Source organism: Pungitius pungitius, chromosome 16 (assembly GCF_949316345.1).
Source record: "Pungitius pungitius chromosome 16, fPunPun2.1, whole genome shotgun sequence".
Taxonomy (NCBI): Eukaryota; Metazoa; Chordata; class Actinopteri; order Perciformes; family Gasterosteidae; genus Pungitius; species Pungitius pungitius.
The window spans coordinates 12,564,617-12,588,658 of NC_084915.1; the positions used below are offsets into that span (position 1 = coordinate 12,564,617).

Sequence of the window (24,042 nt, forward strand, 5' to 3'; positions counted from 1 at the left end):
CAACCCCCTACAATCTACTTTAATCAATGGCAAGGACTACTCCTTGAAACTATGTATATCAGGAGCCTTGATTATGTCAGAATTATGTTGATTTGATCTCTCTCTCACACACACAGACACAAAAATAAATTGTGTCGTCATCATGTTCAATACCAGACTAGAAACTACTATTTGTAATGTGTATTTTAATTTTATTAAACAGAAACTCCTTTAAAATGGTTACAGTGAGAGCAAGAAGAAATATATTTATATAAAGCACATGCATAGAGGTAAAAAAAAGTGTCTCCAAACTCTCTGCAAATAGGATAATAAACATACTTATAATATAACATTCGTAGCAAGTGTCATGCATGCTAAGATAAATAAGAGGCTAGGTAGCGTGTTGCATTATGTGTATCAACAGTGAGGTGCTCCTAGCCCATGTAGAAAAAATCAGGTGACTTGGTAATTCATTTTGGGTGTTATGGATAAAGTCTGTAACTCTAAATGCTGTATTTATAAAAAGAAGGCTGGTTTGAAGCCAATAATCACCAATAATTAATTAGCTTCAAATACAGATAAAATGTGAAAACATTGCAAAAACAACCCAAAAGATAAAAACCGATTATACTTATTATATAATGTAACTGACAAAGTAGAATTAAATAACTCCCCTTATTGATGACTGCTTTCAGTAATACAGCCCCAGATGGCACATGCAGTTGGAACAAAACATACCAAGACCACAGCCTCCCAAATAAGAAGGCTGCTTTTGTGGAGAGACCCCATAGGCTCCTTGACTTATTCTGTAACTTTCCCAAACACAGTAATTTCTTCATCCCCACTTACAAAACAGCCCTTCAAAATGTTATCTGCAGGCAAGGGATATTATAACTCTATACAGAGGTAGCCAACTAATATCTTCATGGCGCTGACAGGAATATTTAAAAATGATACCGTTTGAGTGCATTTATGAGATACCACTTTCTTGCTGAATATGATGAGAGCTAAAATCCTTGCTGCCCACTAAGGAGAGATAACGTCCTGGCCCTGTGGCGTCCTTTCTTTAACATAATAATAATATCACTGCTGTACAATATCATGCAATCCAATCAAATAAATACTACCTTTGTGAAGCTTATATTCAATGCTCAAGGGGAGAAATTAATGGATCACATAATAATAAAATGCAATCCAATACAACAACAAACAGAGACAGGACTAACAAAATCTGGGATTGAGTAATCTAAAAAACCTTGGCCGCGCTTTCGGTAGTGTTTTTAGCATGGAGTTGGGCTAATGTAAGTTATTCAGTATTCAGTATTTATTTTACTAAATATGTGTAGTGTAGTGGATGTTCATTCACTGTAGACAGCCTGTTTACCTTAAATGCACATTTACCATAGCTTTAGTACCCAAATTCATTCCTCTGAAAGTGAAGGGTTTTGAAAGACGTTTGAACTGTGACCAAAACTAAAGCTTATCATCCTTCAAAGATATTCCATAGAGACTTAGAAGTGACTGATGAGGGTTTTAATACTGTTTTTTGGCTCTGAGCATTTCAACTAAAAACCTATTAGTGTTCTTAATCTCCACAAGGGTGCGCCCTCTTCCCCTTATGTTTCTGTGTACCACTGGTATGTAGCTATGGTAATTTTAGCTTTGATTATTTTTGGTTTCATAAAACAAATCCAGATTATTTCTTAAATCAATTTTAGTCTAGTCTTGATGCTTTTAAAGACGATATTTCGAGCATTGAAATCACAAATTACAGGCTGCTTAGAGGTAGTAGCACTAGATGTTGTTCTTCCATGCCACAAGCTTCATGAGGTAAAAGAGGCCATGTGGATATGCTATATATTAAATGGCTTCTAGGCTTTGTGAACATGTCTAGTTTTTCTTTTTTTTTACATTTATTTATCTGCCACATCCAGACTTCATCAACCTGTCACTGTTTTCAAAAGTTGGCTGCATACACTGTTACCCTCGACGGGGTAATAATAGAAATCTGTACTCTTTACCCGAGACATGGTTGAGCATCATCGGGGAGGTCAATGACTAAAAAAGTGTTGGGAAAATACTCCTTTATGCATATCTGTAAGAGCCCAAAAAGAGAAAGCCAGCAGCTTACCACCTGTCCGCAAAAGTCTGTTTTTTCTTATTCCTCAGGGTGCGAGTACTGCGAGGGATCCATCATCTAGAAGTAGCATATTCTTTCAGTGCCGTTGTTCTGTACCACTATCGAAGCCAAGGATTCCCCAGATTTCATGACATTTTATGTCATGGAGATTTGATGTCAGACCATATTTTGGGCCACGGCCGGGTTGGTCTATAGCCAGGTGAGCAGGCTGTCTCTATCCATGTGCGACCCGGAGAGAACGGTCTCCATGTCCATCAGAAGGTCGGAAGTGAGACTCTCCGGGATGCAAGGCATTAACTCCTCCCCCTCCGACATGGGGAGCACAGACATCGACTCCTGCACGGTCATCGAGGAGGTCTCGCCGGAGTCACCTAGGAGGGGAGATGTGAGGAGCGGTGAGCTGGGAGAAATTGGAGAATTACGAATGGCCATTTTCTTATAGCTGCACCTTGATCAGTATGTGTACTTAAAAACAAAAAACACACAGCAAGTGTGTATGTACACATTTAAATGCACATTTTAGTTTTAGTTACTTAGATTTCTGATAAAAAATACACCACACAAAAATTCCAAAATGAAAGAAGGCACGCACAAATACAAGCAAATCAAAAGGAAATACATATTTATGCACCATCAAGGCATCGTTTGGATGCAGGTTGTAGAAGAGAGTAAAGATATAAAGTGTTGCAACTTAAAGTAGCTGCAAGACAAAACCGTTTTCTGTTCCATTTCTGATTTAGAAAAACTACTGCTGGGTGTAATATATAATATGATTTTTTAAAATGACAAAACATGTCTAAAGAAGGCCATTGTTCTTAACTCTAAGACGTGTGTGTGAGAGAGTGTTACCAGTGTCCATGTGATCCACAGAGCTCAACATGTGGTCCGATGAGCGGGGTAAGCTGCTGACACTTAGACCGCTGTCAGTGCTCTCGTTGCGAGAGTGAGCGCTGCACAAGAACACACACACACAGACTTAATGATTATTTAATGCTACGATAAAAGAGATGGCACATCATATTAAACAGGCGCTCACCCATTAAGTGTGGGTTCGTGGTTGGAGCCTCTGATCCTTACATCCAGGGGAGGGACAAGCGTCTGTGCCTTCCTGTCATGGTCCATCCCACCAGGCATCTGGTTCCTTCCTCCTGCCTCCTACAGGACCGACATACAATACGATGGAGTCTGAAACTACAGCTCTCTTCACATGGAACTAAAATCGGAACTAAAGATGCAACCACACGTCATACAATATCACAAGAAATAGATTAAATGTAAGAAAGCTTGTGTGGAGCGATTTAGAACCAAAGGAGGCGCAAGTACAGTCCAAGTACCGTTTTCTTTAACCTCTGACCTGAGTGATTTGCGGAGGGAGGCCTTGTTTGCATCGGAGCCTTTCCTTTTCCTGCCTTTGCTGCGGTGCCAAGCCTACGATGCCAGATTTCATCTTCTGGGCTGGAACATAAAATTCACAGGATTTATACGATCACGTTAAGATTCGCACGTGTTTTGCAACATTTTACCGATGACAAATATGAAGAGAAAACATACAAACTTTGCGATCTTTCTTATTTTCGTTGCCATACAGCAACTTGGAACAAAATTCTTCTCATTGACAATCTAGAATCGTCAATTGATGAGACACAAATTTGATAGTGCGCTACCTAGACGCGGGTCGACCCATGCGGTGGTCTTATCTATGTGATCGATGTAGTACACCTCTCCATCTGCAGTCACAGCCTTCTCCCAGCCTTCAGGCAGTGGACCTGAACAGCAGTGAGAGTACACAGTGAGAAGGCGAATGGTGGATGGAGAGTAGAGGAAAAAAAATCTGGCCCCCGGCTCGTCAATGTAGCTTTATGGAGCTTTTTTTTTTTAGATGGAAGTGAAGGTTAGAAGGTAAAAAGCAACTGTGTTAGTGTACCAAGTACTTCTGTAGATGGAAAAAAGTAAGAATGTATTATTCTATGTTCATCTTGTCTTTTTTATTCAAACCTGCTTTAATCTATTGTTGACATTGACTTATTTACAACGTGGTATTGCTGAAAACAGAGGTGCACCAGGGGATTAATGGATAGGTTTATCATTTTTAATGTCAGTCTTCTTGACATGAGTCTGGTGTAAATGATTGTATCTTCTGATTGTGTGATTTCATATCATTCGTCTTCTCACATTTCTTGTCAGCTGTCTCATGTTAGCTAGATGAAAAGAATAAAGAAAACTAATGTAACTTGGAAAAACTGGCACTTCAAAAGATGTTTTTGAGTAAAACTTATTCAAAGAGAACATTGGTCCAACAGTCTATGAAACGTAATATAAATGAGAATTAAAATAAAAAAAGAGTCATCTCTCGTTTTATAATCAGGGTTTAATTCTCACCAAAGTCACCAGAGCAATAAAGAAAGAAATCCTGAAAGAATGTTACCCAGCAGTGACCTATCCCACTGTTGATTGAGTTGAACTATAAAAAGCCGGTGTGTGTGCTTTTAAAGTGAAACTGAACGGTTAGAGTGTGAGGGACGAGGGGGGGGGTAGAGTGATACCTGTCTCTGGGTTGGTGTTCTGTTGTTGCGTGGTTGGGGCCGGGTTGCTGAGCGAGTGGGCGTGGACCGGCGTGCCAGAGATGGGATGCTGAACCGCAGCCGACTGAAGCTGCGACAGTCGCGGGTCGTGCCAGGTGGTCGTCTTATCCAGGTGGCTGCGGAACACACGACAAGTCTCAACGCATCGCAGCCCCGGTGGATGAGAACCGCGAGTCGCGTCTTTAACATCGGACCTGCTCTACCTGTCCTACCAGAAGCTGGAGTGACAGGAGTGTGAGATGTCGGGCCATGTGCTTCCGGGAATAAAACTGGCTGAAACCCCACGGATTGGTTCAACTGGTTAAACCAATGATTTAATTGGTTTAATGAAGGAACTACTAACACACACACACACACACACACTTGTGAGGTTTCTGCTGTGATTCTGTCACAAGCAATGTGCTTCCTTCCCCTGTTGTGACCTCTTTAGTGTCATTCTGAACATTTTAATCCTCACGAGTCACCTGCTGTGCCACGGATCAAACCCACTGATGAACAGACGTAAGGCCTTACTTGAGGAAGTATCTTTGGCCGGTGGGCGTTTTGGCCATTTCCCAACCGTGGGGGAGTTTCATGTCGTCGGGTACGATCGTCGCTGCGGCCACATCCGCTGTTTGAGTGGAGAGCGAGTTGACTGGGAGGGAGGCAGGGGAAGAATGGGCGCGGACGTGTTGAGGAGTCAGGGAGCCACACACACCTCCATCCGAACTGGCCTGACGAGAAACAGTCAGGGTTAACAACTCCCACGACGGGCCACAAAACAACTAAACCAGCCGGAAGAAAAAGGTTTGGATGGCAGCCGGGGAGAGATTTGTGTTATGTGGATCTCTGGGAAATCTGGTGAACACATCAGTCACTAGTTGTTGTTTTTTTTTTTGTGAAAATATGGTTCTCAATTTCAGAAATGATGTCGTTTGAGCCACATCTACACATTGAAAGACTCAAAAGTTGTTCCTGGTCATGAAACAAATGAACCAGTTAACCCATTAAACGTGAAATACGAGTGTTTGAGGAGCAGTTGGGAGTACAGGTAAAATATCAGCCAAACATGTGACCCGCATGGCGAGTACAAAAATGTTCACTCGATGTCGATTAACACACTTCGAGCGAGACACAATTATATGCCAACTCATGCCAACAATTATTATCTCTCAAGAGTGGGTTTCTTGGGAAAAACCGATTCAGAAACATATGGCCAGCGCACAGCTGATTAAATAAGTGCTTGGTCAAAATAATAAAGAATTTTATTTGTAATGTACTTTTCAGTCAACCACATCTCAGAGTGCCGCAGAGCCCATATATAGTGTATAAAGTATATAATACATTTCTTTTTAAATGCAGCAAAAATTGTAAAAACCTAGTAAAACCTAACAAAACGCCTTGCTGTATAAAAAGGTTTTCAGGCCCTTCTTAAAGTAATGAGCCTTCACTAAAATATCTGGAATATTCAATAGATTGCAACTTAAGCGGTTGCTTAATCTGTGAATGAAAGAGAAGAGTTTACTGTAGCAAGGAGGCGAGTCTTAAAAATATAAAACAATATGTAGTAACAGAGGTCAAAGATATAAAAACCTCACTCACTTTCAAATTCTATTTTATGGCCCAAAGAAACAGGCGCTCATTAATAAAACAAAAGAATCCAGCACAGCAGCCGTGCAGGAAATGCTGGAGCCTGAAATATTCACTGAGGACAGACAGATCAAGGCTGGAAGTATTGATTATTAACTTTAACCACTTATTCCGTTGATCATATTTTTTAAATTGGTTATGCAATCCATGAAAATTCAGTGAGAAATGTCCACCATAATTCCCTTAAAAAGCAGAGGCGATAAAGAAGAAAAGAGCGAAAGGAGGCTGAACCAAATAACAACTGCAACTGTTTTTCAAGCATTATTTTTAATACTAGAAATGTTCTGGTTCCAGCTCCTCGTGTGCGTGGATCTGATGCTTCTTGATGTTCTCTACGATTGATTATATATTTGGTTTTAGACGGTTGGTTGATTAAAAGCAGACCTCACCGTGGGCTGTGGGAACTGACCAGTATTTTATCACCCTTTTCATAAACTAATAATAATGAAAAAAATGTGAGATTAAGCAATAATGAAAATGATTATTTTCAGCCCCTATTTTAAAAAAAGGTCAACTATTCATTCTGTGGGATGAACTATTTGACCAATTTCAGGACTTGAGGACTGATTGAGTATTATTCATATACTGTCTCTCTTGTAAAAGAAGGTCAACAACACCGGAATAAGAAACAGCTCTCCCCAACATGTTTACTGTTTCTATGCACCCCCCCCCCCTCTATTGACACCACAAAGCAGGTAGTGTTTGATGGCACTACTTTCTGTCTCTGTGCCTCAGTGGTCGTCGGGGGGGCGTCTCTACCCCATGTGAGTGGATGCAGTTCGTGGTCCCGCACACCAGAGCCCTTTTATTAAATGAATAAATACTTGTCTGGAGTGGCCTCGGGAGTCCGGCTGCCTGAAGAAGGAGTCCGGCAGCTTCCTCATCCTCATGGGCAGAGAGGACGGCTGCCTGGCCGACTTGTTGGGGTTCATCACGGCGCTGAACAGGGCCTCCAGCTCCGTCTGCGAGTCCCCGCGGACGTGCACGATCTGCTGCCCGACCGGAGGCGCGCCGCGGTGCGCGTCCATGTCGCCGAAAGTTTTTTTGGTGTCGAAAATAAAAATCTGTCGAGAGGTTCAAAGCGCACAAACAAACAAACAAATAAGCAAACAAAAAAAATTAAACGTCAGCCTCGTTCAAACTCGATGAGCCCGAGTTGTTTACACTTTTACCCCCCCACCCCCCATTTGAACTGTTATACGTCCTTGTCTGTGTCGAACTGGTACATTTCAAGTTAGTCCGCTTTAAAACGAAACCCAATCGAAAGGGGCGCAGGTTAAAGCGGTGATAGCTGACAAAAAAATAATAATCATGCCTCCCACATACCTTCAAGCAGCCGGGACGTTTCCCCCTCTCGCTCTCTCTCTCTACCCCCCCCCCCCCTCTCTCTCTCTCTCTCTCTCGCTACCAGTATTCCTGCAGGAGAAATAAACTGGAAAAATCACAGCCGGGAAACCACTCAGACGGACACCGATTCCCGGTGCCCACGTTGACCTAAAAGTCGTCTCAAGTGGAGAAAAAAAAAACAAGAACCCCCCCTCCCTCCCCACAGAAACACACACGCACACACACAAAGTATGGGAAACTAAGTTGGAGAAAAGTGATTGCAGCGAGACCTCCAAACTTTTTTTTCACATCCAGAGAGGAGTCCCAGATGCATGTGATAGCGCCGAGGGGCGGGGTTGCAGGGTTTAAAGCCGCCGCAGTAGTTGAGCGGGTGAAATATCATTAACCTTCACCGCCAGGCGTCTGAACGCGAGTTTATTGTCGTTTTGTTTTACGTCTCTCGACTGTTTGCACATTTTGCGCACTGAGAATGCTGATGCACATCAGCGGTGGTTGCAGTTTCCAGTTGGTGCGGTTTTTTTTTTCGTTTTTCTTCCTTCTGCTGAAGGACAAAGGCACAGAGCCAAGTGTAGACAGAGGTGGCAAGAACCGATGAAGATGATCTCCGATGAGGGGAAATCAGGCTTGGAGGATTTTTTTTTTCATGGGGGGGGGGGGGGGGGGGGGGGGGGGGGGGTGGGATTGGGAAGTTGCGCTGAGAAAACATCCGCCCCTGATGAGGCCAACTCGGTCAGAGCGGGTTTGTGTGAACGCGGCCGGCCGGCTGCCCCCTGGTGGAAGAAACGCGAGCCGCAGCTCAGATGGCACAGCGCGTGAATCCAAGAACTAAACAAAAAAAGATTATTATCCAGTGTGCTTCCAATATTTTAATGTAATACAAACCACAGTGCAGCAGATGGCACTGTACTAAATTTTAACACTTGTAAATAGCTGCATTAAATGCAATGGATCCAGGCCAGATGTTGCGGAGGAGATTAACTGTTTAAATGTTTTGGGATTACTGGCTCAGCAGGATTCCTCCTCCTCAGACTGTATTTGGAAAACCATCGGGAACAACCAGACCAATGACAGAAAGGTGACTTATCAGGTGTTCTCATGAACAGCTACAAAGAACAACTAGTTTAATTCAACAAATAAATCGTTTCATATTCAAGTAGTAGTTTAGAGCTCAGGAATCAGGAATGTGTTAGAGACCTGAATGGCAAAATGAAAACCATGTTTTCACTTTTGTTCAAGAAATCAAACTTTAAATCCATAGAAAGATAAAAACGAATTTACCAATGTTTTATAGGCAGAGGCTTTTGGCATATTTTTGATTATTAAAGGGAGGATCTAGCTTGACAGCCAGTCTGACGTATGCAGACGATAATCTTAGCTTGTTGAAGACATGCCCTTCTCTAAAACTCTAAAAATCCATGCTGTGATGGCCGCACCCACATCCACACCAGCAGACTAACGTCCACTTCCACTTTGATTTGGCTTGAATATGGGCCTTATTTTACAGATTCATTACGTGTATTAGTGGTAATATTTCCTTTGGACAGCGACCAGCTGCCTCTTTTCAACATTTTGGGAAAAATCATTACTTGCTTTCTTTGAACACTCTCATAAATGTTTAATAAATATAAAGCCAGCAACAGTTTTCCCGGTTTGGTCAACTGTCTCTCAGCATTAGCTTCACATTTCACAGGCAGAGAAGAAAGTGAACAAAAAAGTAAACGACTACATTTCCAAGTGTTATTTTTTTTTTAGTATATTCAAACTTTACAAGTGCAGTGAGCGATAAAGGGACAACACACAGACTTTCCTGAATGTTCTCATGATGTCACCTGAAAGATATGTGTCACTCTCATGCATAGACTGCTTTACAAGAACATGTAACATAGGACAGATGTGGGGGCGGGCCCTGGGGCTGTGGCACCAGGCCTTTCACATTCCTCCCACTGACCACCGTGTAAATTGACACAGTTTCAGAACAACATTGAAGCTTTTCTTTGGCTCTCACGGCAAAGTTTTCCGGGGGGGACGGGACGTGGCGGCCAGCTCCAGGCGGACCCTGACGGGAATGTGCTGTTGCTCTCTTTACTTTCCTCGCAGCTTTACTGCCCAGTTAGGAAATAATTGGTCTACCCTTCTGGGAGGCTGTTTTCAGATGAGCCAGCGGTCAGAAAGAGACAGAGACGAGAGGGAGGAAACATGAGCACAAGAGGCAGAGACAAACCCCGCCTTCCCCGCATCCTCCTGCTACCGTGCTAAGACACAAGCAGAGACAAAGTGTTCCAGCATGAAAACAAGCTGCAAGCTTTTTCCTATTCCCCACATCTGTTTCTCATGCCGGAGCCAGGATATAACCTGTAAAATATAAAGGCTTGGAAATAGACACACTGGGGGGGCAAGGCAGTCACTCCTTACCACAAATCCGCAATCAGCACATTCAGTTTGCCTGCTTGTCAGAAACGTGTCCAGCCTTTTATCCCCAGCCCATGTACACATTTTAAACTGCTCCTACTGGGGATGTTGTCATGGGAATTCACTAAGAACGAGGGGGAGTGACTGGTGGAGGTGGAGAGAGTGAGGCAGTGAGAGCGGAAACGGGGAGAAGTTTGACAACCGAGAGGAAGGACGGATAAGACTCGGTCGACGGGTGGACATGTGAGGGAGCAGAGCGGAGAGAAAGCATCAATGAAGGAGTGGCCACTGCTGGTATTTAGGAAATAATCCCAGTCAGACAACGACACTGACATGATGTGGACGACAACTGTCATTCTGCTGATGGTGCCTCATCTGCATTCCTCCACTGTATGTATGATATGCATGTCATGAATGTATGAGGACTTTTTGCGCTATCTCTAAAAAGATATTTCTTTTGGGCTTTGTTTCCTCAAATATTTATTCAGATTCAGACAGAAAAGGGGAAGAAAGAGGAGGATACAGCAAAAGGCCACTTTTCAGATTCGGGTCAAATCTGAACCGGTGCCAAGAAGTATTGTATTACAGCTTTTTTCATAGGAGTTTAAATTGCTTCAAGAAATGCTGACGTAATCGGGGAGATCCAAGAGTTTGGAGTTAGGCATCGTGGATAGGTGATGAATCGGGATTATTTCATCATCCAAAGTGTGTATGTCTGTGTGTTAATAAAGATTGCAAACAAAGTGTTCTGATATGTCACATTATAAGGTTAATATGCCCCAAAGTCATGAAAACACTGCTTTGTATTTGTATATGTGTTTTTTGTATAAACGGTTCGTGAAATTATTTGGGATTAATACCAAAATGTTAAAAAGTCCTGCACTCGAAATTGCACTGAAGTAAAAGCAATGTTTTATCAGCGAAATGCATTTAAGCAACAAAAGTGGCATTACTGTGTTATGACAAATAGCCCCTTTATATAGTATTGGATTATTATCACTGATGTATAAATGTGTGAGCAGCATGCTGGTTATGTTCTGCGCTTTGTGAGATAAATAGTTTTGCATGGAAACATGTTAAGTCAGCAGCTATTATTGTTATTATTATTATAATTCCAGACTAAAATGGCTTAAGGTACGGTGGATATTGGAGAGTTAAGTTACACAAGCAAAATATAAGTTTAGTGGATTCAAAAGTAGAAATGTAAAGTAAAGTACCATCAAAACTGTACAGTAAATGAGTCCCTACCGTTTTTTTTTTTTTTCTGGATTTAAAGACAGGATATTGCAGTTACACGTTAGAGTGTATTTTTGTAGCCAACCAGGAGTTCTGACCTAAAACTTGGTTGGTCCCCTGATAACAGTTGGTATTTTCATGTGTGTCCTGCTCTGTGAAGTATAGTATAGAGTTTAGCTACACTTGACATTCAACATAATCACGGACTGTCCTCTGCGGATTAAAGCCTGACCGTAGTTCTCTCTCGGTTGCCAGGACACAGGACAGAGCGGCTATTTCAGCCAATCAGAAATAGTCAACGAGGACCTTCCCGATGCCCCGGTCAAAGGTCAGAAACTTCCGGGAGGGGTCAAAGGTCAGGACACATGCTCCATCCCCTGTGACATCACTGTGAAGCTGCTACGAGATGAAAAACATTCCATCTGTGGTAAAAAAAATATATTTCTTGATGTTAGGGTTAAATATTTCATTACCATCTGTTGTTTAGAACATGAAATGTGTGTGTGTGTGTGTGTGTGTAGGCCAGTTACAGCAGTCTCTGTTAGTGTTTGGACGCAGCACCCGCAAGCTGATCAGGGATGTGATGGAGGAGCAGCAGAGAGCCCTGGACATCCTCAGCAGTCAGGTAAAGTGCAGCCTTCTGTTTCCTCTCCCAGTGACGAGGTTTGTGAGCATTTCATTGGCCGGCTGAATGTGCGTTGGTTTTTACGTTTCCAGGTAACAGAGCTGATGACTAAAGTGCAGACGCTGAGCTCTGAGGTTCAGAGAAACAACGCTGAGCTGTACTCCATCAAACCGGTGCAGTCCCACGGTAACTTACACACAAACCCTTGAGGTGACACAGCCTTTGATTGAACAAACTGCACCAATTGTACACATCAATATCTTTTTGATGGTTATGAGGAATAACACAAGCACCCTTACTTAAGTGCGCATCCTTGAGTGAATGTGTCTTCCCGCCGATAAAAGAGTGCGTGTTTGCTTCGGTTAGGACGAGACTGCAGTGACATCAAGGACAGTCTTTTGTCAGTCGTCCCCAAGATCCCCAGTGGTATTTACATCGTCCAACCGGAGAACACAGACTCTTCTTTTGAGGTAGATGTACCTCAATACGTCAGCTATTCACATTTTGTCACTTAATCAGCAGTAAAAACACGACCTGTGCTGCAGGTGTTCTGTGAGATGGACTACATGGGAGGCGGATGGACGGTGATGCAAAGGAGGAGCGACGGATTGGCTGACTTTAAGCGAGCCTGGGCCGATTATGTCGATGGCTTTGGAAACCTTGCAGGTTGTGTGAAATAACTTTTGAGGTTTTTTTCCTGATATGAGCTTTATTGCGACACAAGGCGGAACTTGAGGTGTTGAGAACTGCTCAAGAACATCAGCTACCATGCCGACACAGACAGTTTTTGAGATGATCATTAACACATATATCATCATGACCTAAAGCATTACACCCACATGTGAATGCTGGATACTGTTACGCTGAGAAGACTTCCAACAATATTTGGGCTCTTATTGTTTAGCCACAAAGGCATTAGTGAGGTTTTTGCCTCTGTGCAGGCCAGTCAACATCCACAATAACCTGTGACAACTATGACTCCAAATCTTAATTCATATGCAGCATAACATTGTAATAAAAACGGTCATGAAATACTTTTGAAACACGTCTTGCTTTCTCACCAATCGTATAATTAATGGCACGATTTCTCTTTTATGTGTGTGTGTGTGTGTGTGTGTGTAGGAGAACACTGGTTGGGTCTGAAGAAGGTATTTCATATAGTAAACCAGAAAGATACTCGGTTCCAACTTCACATCGCCCTGGTGTCCCACGATGACGTCACCGCTTACGCAGCATATGATGATTTCGACATGAGCAATGAAACCGAGTTCTTCAGCATACACCTGGGCAGATATGCAGGCAGCGCAGGTAAGACCTCATTATTACAGACTTACAAAAAGTAATTGACTAATATTGTGCTTTTTTTCCACACATAAACACAATGCAAACTGAACACAATCAACAATCCCACCTGTGAGCCGTTCTATGTGTTTTCAGGTGACGCTTTTCGCGGCCACGAACAGGATCAGAACCAAGACACGGCTCCGTTCAGCGCCTCGGACGTGGACAATGACGGCTGTAATCCCTCCTGCTCCATCGGAAACCTTACAGTGGAAAGCTGCAGCATCCGGCACAACCGGACGGGATGGTGGTTCAACCAGTGCGGCCTGGCGAACCTCAACGGCTCTCCCGAAGACGCAGAGCTGAACCCGGGCCAGAGGACCAACATATTGTGGGACACCTGGAGACAGAACGGAGTCCCTCACGCCATCAAATCCGTCACGATGAAGATTAGGAGGATTACGACCAATAATTGACGGAGAGAAGAAGCAGAGGAACAGAAGGAGAAAGCACATATTGTAGAAGTTGCACTGCATCGTTGTAGAACCTGAAGTTCTAATAAAAGAGGACCGAAGGATGAAAGGAAACCTCGTTTTCATTTTCCCCCCCCCAAGAATCTTTTAACTTTGACCTGAGGATAAATATTACTGATTATCATGTAATACATGACATCAGCAAACACCCAAATTATAATGAAGTATCAAATACATTTCTGTAATACAAAATATATTTATAAATCTTTTGTAAATAAGATGTAATGGTTTTATTAATGGTTGATAAATAATTGACTAACGTTGTTGATCAGGTATTAATAACAACAACTTTCGGGTTGCCATGTTATTTTAAGACTTGTAAAAAACCTTGATCTCTGTGGAGGGCCAACGATTTCATGAAAAGAGGATCCTAAAAACCATTACACTAAATACCATCATGCAATATGTTGTGTTACTGACAGAAACAGGTGGTTAAGCCGTAGCTGACGTTTTCCTAGGACAATTTTAGAAAAATAATAACGTAATAATGTAAGATAACGATTAAAAAAAAATCTCTATCAGGGGAAGTTTTAGGAATCCCTTTATTCTTTTTTAACACATTTTAGTGTGAAGCTTTATAAGCGGAGGCCATTAATACATCTCAAGTAAATCTGTACTGTAACGTTGAAATGTGACTGGCACCACCAGGTGAAACTGATGCTCCTGAAGTACCAACCCACTCCAGTAGAGGGTGCACTCTCCATGGTGTGTTGTTTAAGATTTACATGTAGCATGTGTGTGTGTGTGTGTGTGTGTTTTTTCCTCTGCAGCAACTCCATGCAATTTAATCCCAGCAGGAACTTCTGAAGTTCCATTTTGACAATAAAAAACGCACATAAAAATCAGACCCAAGTTGTAATTTTTTGTCGGGTTGAACACACAACACAAAGACAGCTGGCCTCTCTATGTTGTGATATTGTGTCTTGCTGGCTGGCCATCAGAAACAACAGACATTAGAGGCTGCTCGATCACTTGGCCCACAACCTTGTTCACTATTTCGGTGATGTGAGATGTTTTGCACAAAGAGGCAGCAGAGCACCTGCTCTCATCTTAACGGAGGACTTTTGTAGTCAATCCGCCAGATTCGGTCTTGCCATATTTTTCCTGGCCTGCGAAGGGGCAAGATTTGAGCTGTCTGGGCCAGGGAAGTGTGACAAAAGGTTTTACCCAAAGCCTCCTGAGAGCTCCCCTCCCCCTCGGAGTCAGGAGCAGTCCTCAGAACTTTCAGAAGATTGTGCATTTCCTGCTTCTCACTTCCTCCTGGAAATTTGACTTGCTAACTTTCTCGGCTTAGGAGGCAGTATCAACGGTATGCAATGTGCTCACTTACCTGATACTGATCAAGACTTTCTCTCCGTCTCCAACATTGTTTGCCTCTTTTCCCGCACTCTCTGCATACAGATTTGGCCTACCATCTTTTTTTAATCTTCTCATCGATGTCCTGTTTATCAGTGGCAATAATCTCAGGAGTGGACTTCCTCAGACTCGGTTAAAGTGTTGCTGTGAACGTTGACCAAAATGCTGATTAAAGCGCTTTGCAATGCGGGTTATACTTTGAGGAAAGTCTGCAGAGTTGCAGCCATAAGGAAAATGTGCTTAAAAGTGTCACAAACTGAGTGCATGGAGTCCCATCACTGACACAGATTTTTCCACAGTCCTCGATGCCTGATTGTTGCAGCAAGATTTTCCTCCACAATCCGCCATCTCCCGCACAATTGCACACACAGAGTTTGGTATGTGTGTACGTGTGTGTGTGTGTGTGCATGTGTGTGTAAGTGTGTGCGCGTGGGTGCATTGAACCTAGCAATATACACATACCAGACCACACAGAGAGTCTGAGCTCCTAAAACGTTTTCAACAAAATCAGATGTGCAAAGCACATTTTCAGAAAATGTCTGTCCAGGTGCTTGCCCCACACATTTAACTCAACAAACTGTGTACTTTTGAGTTGACAGTGTTTACACGAAAGGCTCCGTTCAGTTCTGCTCTCTACGTCTTCATAAAAATCTTTGGCTGGTGACATTCATCAGAGTTTACCCCTTTTCATCCTGCCATCCTCCCCATGAAATGTGACGCTGCGACGTCATGAAACCTTTCGTAACTAAGTAACTAATCTTCAGCAATCAGGGCCTTAAAAGGCAATTCTCACTGCTACAACCGTACATCAGAGACTCCGCTTTATCGGCCGTTTGCAAGTCGACCTGCGGCTGTGACGTAATGGGGTGTTTATTGTTAAATTCAGCTTGAAAACATATTTTACGATCAGAAATGATGAATACAACTGTGTGTGTGTGTGTGTGTGTAATGGGTGCTGTGACTGATCTTTGAACTGCTGGTGACAAAATCCATGTATGCAAGCACAGACATTAACACACATACACACACATATATCTGCCTCTAACACATATATATGTGTGTGTGTGTGTGTGTGTGAATGTGTAGTTGTTTTCCCACACTGGACAGAGATCACGGGAGAGTGGGAGCACACAGGAAGTATAGTCTGCTGGGAATTTAAACCCCCGAGGAATCTCATCTGCAGTTCATCAGCAATCAGTTACTCCTGAACACTTGTACATACACACACACACACACACACACACACACACACACACACACACAGATACAACTCAACATGTTCTCTAAACACTGAGGTTTAAAATAGCATTTTACAGCGTAAGCATTAACATTTTTGGTGAATATTTTGAGAATATTCTGTCCTCGTTTATCTGCTTAATCTTTATAAATTTGCCAGCATTTTAAAAGAAATCAGGAGGAAGATGCAGCCCGAAACAGTTATAAATAATAATAATAAATAGCGACGTGTCACCAGTAACCCGCTGTTATTTCATAACAATGAGCTGCCCTCCACATCTCTATAGTTCATAAAGTCGTGTAAATAAAACGTATTGTGGGACCCAGAACGATGCATTCTTTCTCAAGGACACAGAGAAAGAGGGCGGGTGAGAGAGAGAGAGAGAGAGAGAGAGAGAGAAAGAGAGGGAGGGAGAGAGAGTTGTGCCACAGACACTTGACTCCTTCATTTGGACCAGAAGCCTCTATTGTTGACCACCTCAGGGATGAACCACAGGCAGACGGCTCCTCATCCCAACAGCCGGCCCGCGGGTTGCACCAACAGCCCCCGGGCTCGTAGCCACGACAACCTGCTCATGTGCGATGACTTGGGAGAAGAAAACTGTCGCTCTGGACGATGCCTCGGGTGAGTCTTCAATTCACACAGCTCACTCGGCCAGATGTGCGAGCGTGCTGTGCGTGTGTTTCACCTTCATCTGCAGGTCTTGAGGAGAATTATGACATTTAACAATGAGACAAATAGCTGTAGCTAAGAATTATTTTTTTCATGGTGCACAACTACTTGAAAAGAAGAAAGAAAGTCTATGAAGGTTAGAATTTGAATGGTTGGACAAATGGTTCATCAGGACATGAATTGGTCTCTAACTTATTTGTAGCGTAATGTGACATAGGGGTAGAAGGCATGCCATGTTCACTTCAACTTTCGCCTGTGCACTCTCGCTATTGGTATTATTTAAATTAAATCCAAACGTTATAGGGAAATGAAGTGGGCAGTTTTAATGTAGCAATGTTTAAAACTGGTTAATAATACTGGTTCTATGAATATAACAAGTAATTGTTTCATATTCAATGTAGTAAAATACACAACATTTCACCTTTAAATTCTGAAGCTGTTTTAGTTTGTTGTTTAGATAATAAATATTCAAAATGAAATCTTACAGCATATCCTTTAACAAAAAAGCATCTGTATTGATGGAATCATATTATCCACATCTTTTGCCACTAAAAAGCCAGCTGCAGAATGTGAAATTGAGAGACAAAACAAGTAACTCATGTTTTGTCTCCAAACGGTTTCATGAGTGTGTATATAAGTTAACAGGTTTATGTCCCCTGACTCTCTGGCATTCTCGGCAGCTCTGAGAGGCAGCTCATGGCTCCTATCAGTGCTGCGAAACGACGGCAGGCCCAGCGCGGCCCGGCCTACATGTTCTCCGCTCCCTCCATCAGCCCCTCGGAGGTCGAGCAGCGTTTCCTGGAGGCGGCTGAATACGGCAACATACCAGAGGTGCGGCGCATGCTTCTCCAATTGCCCAACTTGAACGTCAACGCCGTGGACTACATGGGCCAGAACGCGCTGCAGCTGGCTGTTGCCAACGAACATCTGGAGGTGACAGAGCTGCTGCTCGGGAGAGAGGATTTGGCCAGAGTGGGAGACGCCCTCCTGCTAGCCATCAGTAGGATGCATTTCATACTTTTGTATCATACAGGTTAGATATACAACCTACTGATAAAATGCATCCGATATGTACTCTGTGTGTGTGTGTGTGTGTGTGTGTGTGTAGGTAAAGGCTATGTTCGCATCACAGAGGCTCTGCTGTATCACCCGGCGTTCAGAGATGCCCGTCGCCTGACGGGGAGCCCTGCTCAAGCAGACATGCTGGATGACTTCTACGCCTACGACGAGGACGGGACGAGGTGAGGCCGTCAGATCAACGTCTGAGTGCTCTGACGTCTGGGAATTCTGGGAACAGTTTCTTCCCACAGGCCGTCTCCCTTATGAACATCTGCACCTCCTGTTGCTCTTCACCTCCATCTCACTGATGTTGTTCAAGATGTTTCTTATAAATACACTTGGATGTGTTTATATTTATATCTAGTTTTTAAATGTTTATACCTGAACCTGTTTTTGTATTGACCTTGTTTTTATCTTCTTTATATTTTTCTTGTTTATTTGAAAAAATAAACTGCATGTACAGTATGTGGGGAGCAAAGTCAAACCCAATTTACAGTACCAGTCAGAAGCACATGAATGTAAAATCATATGAATGATTCTGATGTGTTGCTTGAGTCAAATACTCCACTTCCTTTTCTACACACTTCTTTTTGCGTGTGCGTCCCCACAGGTTCTCTCATGACGTCACTCCGGTGATCCTTGCGGCGCACTGCCAGGAGTACGAGATAGTGCACACCCTGCTGAGTAAAGGGGCTCACATCGACCCCCCTCACGATTACTTCTGCGACTGCGACTCCTGTAACTACCAGCAACAGTTTGATTCCTTCAGCCACTCGCGCTCCAGGATCAACGCCTACAGGGGACTGGCCAGTCCCGCTTACCTGTCGCTGTCCAATGAGGACCCGGTGCTGGCGGCCCTGGAGCTCAGCAATGAACTGGCCATGCTGGCTAATATTGAGAAAGAATTTAAGGTAAAACACAGAAACATTCCCCGCTTGACTCCTGCACATCCGGTCAGCTACTGGACCCCGTGCCCTGATGACCACCTCATCGTCAAGTTCACTAAATTATATTTGCCATGTTGCTGCCAACCAGCTGCCAGTGAACACCAGAACGTTTTATGTACCTTTCCCAAAGGAGAAGCAGAAAGTCACTATTCTATTTTTAAATGATGTTGCACTGTGTTTATTGTTATGCACCATTCACCTAATTCTTTGGATGTGTGACAAACCTGGCAATAAACTGTTCTGATTCTGATCCCACAGGCACACAACACAATAATTACATTTCACAAATCCAAATGCACAGCTCACACAATTTAATCATAAAGGCCACTTTTCGTGGTATTTTGGCCATTTCACGTCTCACTATAATAACTAATACTTTTTGAGGTGTGAAAACATTTCCAAAAGATGTATGTTACCCGTAGCCAACCTAAATCTTGAAATCCATATTATTCCGTATAGAAGCTCATTTCTTCCATAAAATCGCGGCTTATCGTACTGATGAGCTGCTGATGAACAGATGGACCACACCAGTAACCCTCAACATCAGACCATATGTCCTGCAGGCTGTTTCACCAATGAAAATGTCCTCTCATTGTGTTGGTAGAACGACTACTGCTGCCTTTCGAGCCAGTGTAAGGACTATGTGGTGGGCCTTCTGGATCTATGTCGCAGCACGGAGGAGGTGGAGGCCATACTGAGCGGAGAAACTGACTCTGAGGACAGCTATGATCTACCAGGTCGCCCTTCCCTCACGCGGCTCAAATTAGCCATCAAATACGAACTCAAAAAGGTTAGTATGGCTACAAAGAGGCAATAAAAACTCTGGGTTTTTGGTCATTTAAGAAATATCAATCATCTTTTTAATAAAGTATTTATATGGTAGTTTTATATTAATATTATTCCGGCCATCCAGCGAGCCACTTATTTCACATCTTGTTGAAAATTACATTAAAAAGTGTACATCAATGCAGCTTTTTGTCATTAATGCAATAAGATTTGATTTGTCTAATTTATCAATGACCAAATAATCCAACCAAAGGGTTAAATGTTCTTTCTAAATGCAAAGATCTAACCCATAAAAAGCATTCTAGAGCTCCAAAAGGAAATAAACTCACCTTACCCCCTGCATGCTCTACAATGTCTTTGCCTTTCAGTTTGTGGCACATCCCAACTGCCAGCAGCAGCTGCTCAGCATCTGGTACGAGAACATGCCGGGCCTGAGACAACAGACCACCGCCATCAAACTGCTGGTGGTGCTGGCCGTGGCCGTCGGACTGCCGGGACTGGCTGTGGCTTACTGGGTCGCTCCATGTAGCAGAGTATGTAACGTTTCCGCTAAAGAACGTCCTTCACGTTATTCCCAAAACACTGATTCCTCGCACAGGGGGCTTCCTTCTCGTCCTCTGAAATTGTTTCTCTCTCGCTCAGGTGGGCAAAGTGATGCGAAGCCCCTTCATGAAGTTTGTGGCCCACGCGTCGTCCTTCACGATATTTCTGGGCCTCCTGATCCTGAATGCCGCCGACCGCTTCGCGGGCCCCACGCTGTTGGCAAACATGACGCACCATCATCTGCCAGGAGCACCCAAAGGGAACTCGGACCCGCTGCTGCTGTACCGCATGAGCACCACACCCTTCACGCTGATGGAGATTCTCATCATCTCATGGGTCATCGGTGAGCTATTGGGGCGATCCGGAGGCGGGAGAGCCGTGCTCCTCCCTGCGCGTCCAGTCATGTGACCTGTGTGCCGCTGCAGGTATGATCTGGGCCGAGGTGAAGGAGATCTGGAGTCAGGGGCCGGGGGAGTACCTGGGGGAGCCGTGGAACTTCCTGGACTTTGGGATGCTGGCGATCTTCCTCGCCTCCTTCAGTTGTCGCTTCACCACCCTGAGGCACGCTCAGATGGCCCAGACCTACGTTTACAAGCACCACACGACACTGACCAACGTCACGCTGCCCCCTGAGATACACTACTTCACACTGGGTGAGCCTGCTCACACACACACGCACACACACACTCACGGACACACTTTATATACACATCATTTCGCTTTTACAGGTCCAGTGAGTTAAGCACCTGTTGACTTTGGACTTTGACCACAGTTGGTGTCCTTGTATTCATTGGGAGCAGGGTAAAGCAGATGTCAGAATAACAAGCAACCAAAAATCTCATTAAAAGCTGCTTAGGTCAATGGTTCAATGATAAAGATTACAGAAAATTCCCTTGAGAAATATTTAGTTGTATTCCTATAATCATAATAAGTTAAACGGCCGTCTCTGAGAAATGACTTCCTGTGTCCTAATATAACTAATTATGAAAATCGTGCCTTTTTTAAACTAGTTTACAAAAGTACACTGACTGATTCCCAGGTCATTCTTTGCAGCTCGTATCTACTGGCTGCCGTCAGATCCCCAGCTGGTGTCCGAGGGCCTGTACGCGGTGGCCGTGGTGCTGAGCTTCTCTCGGATAGCTTACATCCTCCCGGCCAACGAGAGCTTCGGTCCTCTGCAGATCTCCCTTGGGAGGACTGTGAAGGACATCTTCAAGTTCATGGTCATCTTCCTCCTGGTCTTTCTGGCGTTCATGATTGGCATGTTCAACCTGTACTCTTATTACCTGGGGGCGAAGCAGAACGATGCCTTCACAACGTGAGATGCTTTCCTTTGATCCCACAATCTTTTGGAGAAGAAATGTGGGTCTTGGACACTAATGTTAAAAATGTTGCTGTTTAGTGTTTAAAATTTATATTAAATAAAATCACTGAAAGTAGTGATAGAGTCAGAAATAATAGACTGTGCCCCCTCAGATTTATTGTGGAGGACCCAAAACCCTGATTGGGAACCACACCTTGCCATAATTACATAGTGAAAGGTTGCCTGAATTATTTGATGCAATAAATGATGTGCATGGAGAAGGAACATTACCTAAAACCGTGACTTCTTCCATTTTTTCACAGAGCATGTTTAAAATCTCTGTACCACTGATTAATGGTTGTTCCGATTCAAAAATAACTTTTTTCTAAAAACTCTCCTTCTCCTCTTGTGTGTCTGCGTCCAGCCTGGAGGAGAGCTTCAAGACGTTGTTCTGGGCTATTTTTGGACTGTCTGAGGTCAGGTCCGTCGTGATCAATAACGGGCACAAATTCATCGAAAACATCGGCTACGTCCTGTACGGTGTTTACAACGTTACCATGGTGATAGTGCTGCTCAACATGCTCATCGCCATGATTAACAGCTCTTTCCAGGAGATTGAGGTTTGTCATTTAACCACCAATCATCAAGTGTGAAATATGAAACTTTTGAGACCTTTCTGTCATTTAGACTTGGACTAAAATTAAGAAAAGGTTTACTCATTCAGTACATTGAGATATATTAAGGCATGTCTCTAAGCATGAATAACAGCTACTAATTGTGTTTATTGTATACTATACTATTTGGATATGATTTTCTTCTCAATATTTGTGTGTTTAGTGTTGTGAATCTTCTCATTTCTTAAAACTTCAAACTCTAAGTATGAGTGGAGCTCATGGTGTGTGTTTATATTCCCAACCTGTTCACATTGGGCCCTTTTTCTTTTCTCTAGGATGATGCTGATGTGGAGTGGAAGTTTGCTCGAGCCAAACTCTGGTTCACCTACTTTGAGGAGGGGAGGACGCTCCCTGTGCCCTTCAACCTGGTCCCCAGTCCAAAATCTATGCTGGGAATAGCGAAGGCCATCAAGAGCCTGCTCCTGCAGCACGTGGCAGGCCACACTGAGGAGATAAAGGAGACACAGCTCAACCAGGTAGCAGACAATACGGACATGGACTTCATGTAGCCACAGCGTTTGTCATTTCTCAGCCTGTAAGGTGGCGATCATTAAAGCATGATGCTTATTGGAGCTTTACAGGCAGAGCCTGAGCACCTCCCAGTGGTATTACTGCTGCACTACAGATTCATTCAAGAAGTGTCACACATTTGTTCAGTGAAGTTCATTTCAGCTTAATTTTCCAGCTGGGAGGAGGCAAAAATTCAGACTTTGGCTCTTCTACCAGCACATCCAGATATCAGGTATGTACCTCTGTGTACTTTAGACAAAAACTACTCACCACAAATTGCTTTTACAACAACATGATGTATTACTGCACTGCTACCAAACCTGACTATTATTCCCGTCAACACAGCAATAAAATTATTTTCTGCAAGAATTCATTGAAAATTTGAATGTGGGACTCACCCCCCCCCACCCCATTCTACATATTCTAAGAAATTTAGTACTTTTTCCATCTGTGGTTGCAGAAGATCATGAAGCGTCTGATAAAGCGCTACATCATCAAATCTCAAGCGGACAAAGAGAGCGACGAGATCACCGAAGGTAAAATCAACTGAATGACGCTGAAACTGAACTGGTTCCAATTGTTGTATCCATTTTGAAATATAAAAAGCTTTTCTGATCACATTTACAGTTTTTCCCCAAACATTGCTGTTAAGCATTTTGAAACAAAACCTTTCCTTCCGTCGCTGTGTGTGTTTTACTCCAGGTGAACTGAAAGAGATCAAGCAGGACATCTCCAGCCTGCGATACGAGCTGCTGGAGGAGAAATGCCAGAACACGGAGACACTGGACGGACTGCTGAGGAGGCTCGGAGAGATCAGCACACCCACAGCAGCACTGCCGTAAAGCTGTAGATACGCAGTGATGCTCACAAAACATTTATAAAATAAGAGAGCTATGTATATACAATTAAAATGTATTTTGTGAATTGCATGATTGTGTTTTTATGGTTATAATGCACACAGTACAGAGACGATTACAGTCCGTCTTTTTCATTTGGGCATTTAACACTCGCACACATGGATACGCATTTAGTGATATGAAAAGCATGTACCTTGTCAAAACATAGAGAGCTTTCCTTGATATAAATACATCTGTTTAACACAGTGGCAAATTGTATAAATAGGATGTCTTTGAGGAAACTGTGGTCAACTTTCTTTAAGGAAGAAATATGCCAAAGAAAAGCCACATAGATAAT

The 24,042-nt window shown here is 43.3% G+C and overlaps 3 protein-coding genes across 4 annotated transcripts; 2 read left to right on the forward strand and 1 right to left on the reverse strand.

Moving 5' to 3' along the window:
- Positions 1-1,856: 1,856 nt before the first annotated feature.
- Positions 1,857-7,966, reverse strand: LOC119215055 (transcriptional coactivator YAP1-like). Of its 2 annotated transcripts, XM_037466822.2 has the most exons (9): positions 7,657-7,966; positions 7,155-7,394; positions 5,215-5,414; positions 4,663-4,817; positions 3,784-3,885; positions 3,474-3,574; positions 3,156-3,274; positions 2,969-3,069; positions 1,857-2,490 (listed from the first exon to the last, which is right to left on the reverse strand). In XM_037466822.2, exons 2-9 carry the CDS (start codon positions 7,356-7,358, stop codon positions 2,309-2,311), a joined length of 1,164 nt encoding a protein of 387 aa, XP_037322719.2. In that variant the 5' UTR covers positions 7,359-7,394; positions 7,657-7,966; the 3' UTR covers positions 1,857-2,308. The 2 variants fall into 2 exon arrangements, with proteins under 2 accessions (XP_037322719.2, XP_037322720.2); XM_037466823.2 differs by lacking the exon at positions 3,784-3,885 and having other exon boundaries at positions 7,657-7,962.
- Positions 7,967-10,240: 2,274 nt separating this feature from the next.
- angptl5 (angiopoietin-like 5) lies at positions 10,241-14,590 on the forward strand. The gene is made up of 8 exons (XM_037466656.2): positions 10,241-10,476; positions 11,578-11,749; positions 11,844-11,947; positions 12,040-12,133; positions 12,314-12,417; positions 12,493-12,613; positions 13,070-13,255; positions 13,385-14,590. The coding sequence occupies exons 1-8, from the start codon at positions 10,420-10,422 to the stop codon at positions 13,702-13,704; spliced, it is 1,158 nt and encodes a 385-aa protein (XP_037322553.2). The 5' UTR covers positions 10,241-10,419; the 3' UTR covers positions 13,705-14,590.
- A 2,219-nt stretch (positions 14,591-16,809) lies between these two features.
- On the forward strand, positions 16,810-24,037 carry trpc6a (transient receptor potential cation channel, subfamily C, member 6a). Its single transcript, XM_037467841.2, has 14 exons — positions 16,810-16,978; positions 17,707-18,026; positions 18,135-18,267; positions 18,696-18,996; positions 19,637-19,822; positions 20,187-20,351; positions 20,461-20,704; positions 20,787-21,014; positions 21,415-21,679; positions 22,089-22,284; positions 22,614-22,814; positions 23,024-23,080; positions 23,309-23,384; positions 23,551-24,037. The coding sequence occupies exons 1-14, from the start codon at positions 16,839-16,841 to the stop codon at positions 23,688-23,690; spliced, it is 2,652 nt and encodes an 883-aa protein (XP_037323738.2). The 5' UTR covers positions 16,810-16,838; the 3' UTR covers positions 23,691-24,037.
- The last annotated feature ends 5 nt before the right edge of the window (positions 24,038-24,042 follow it).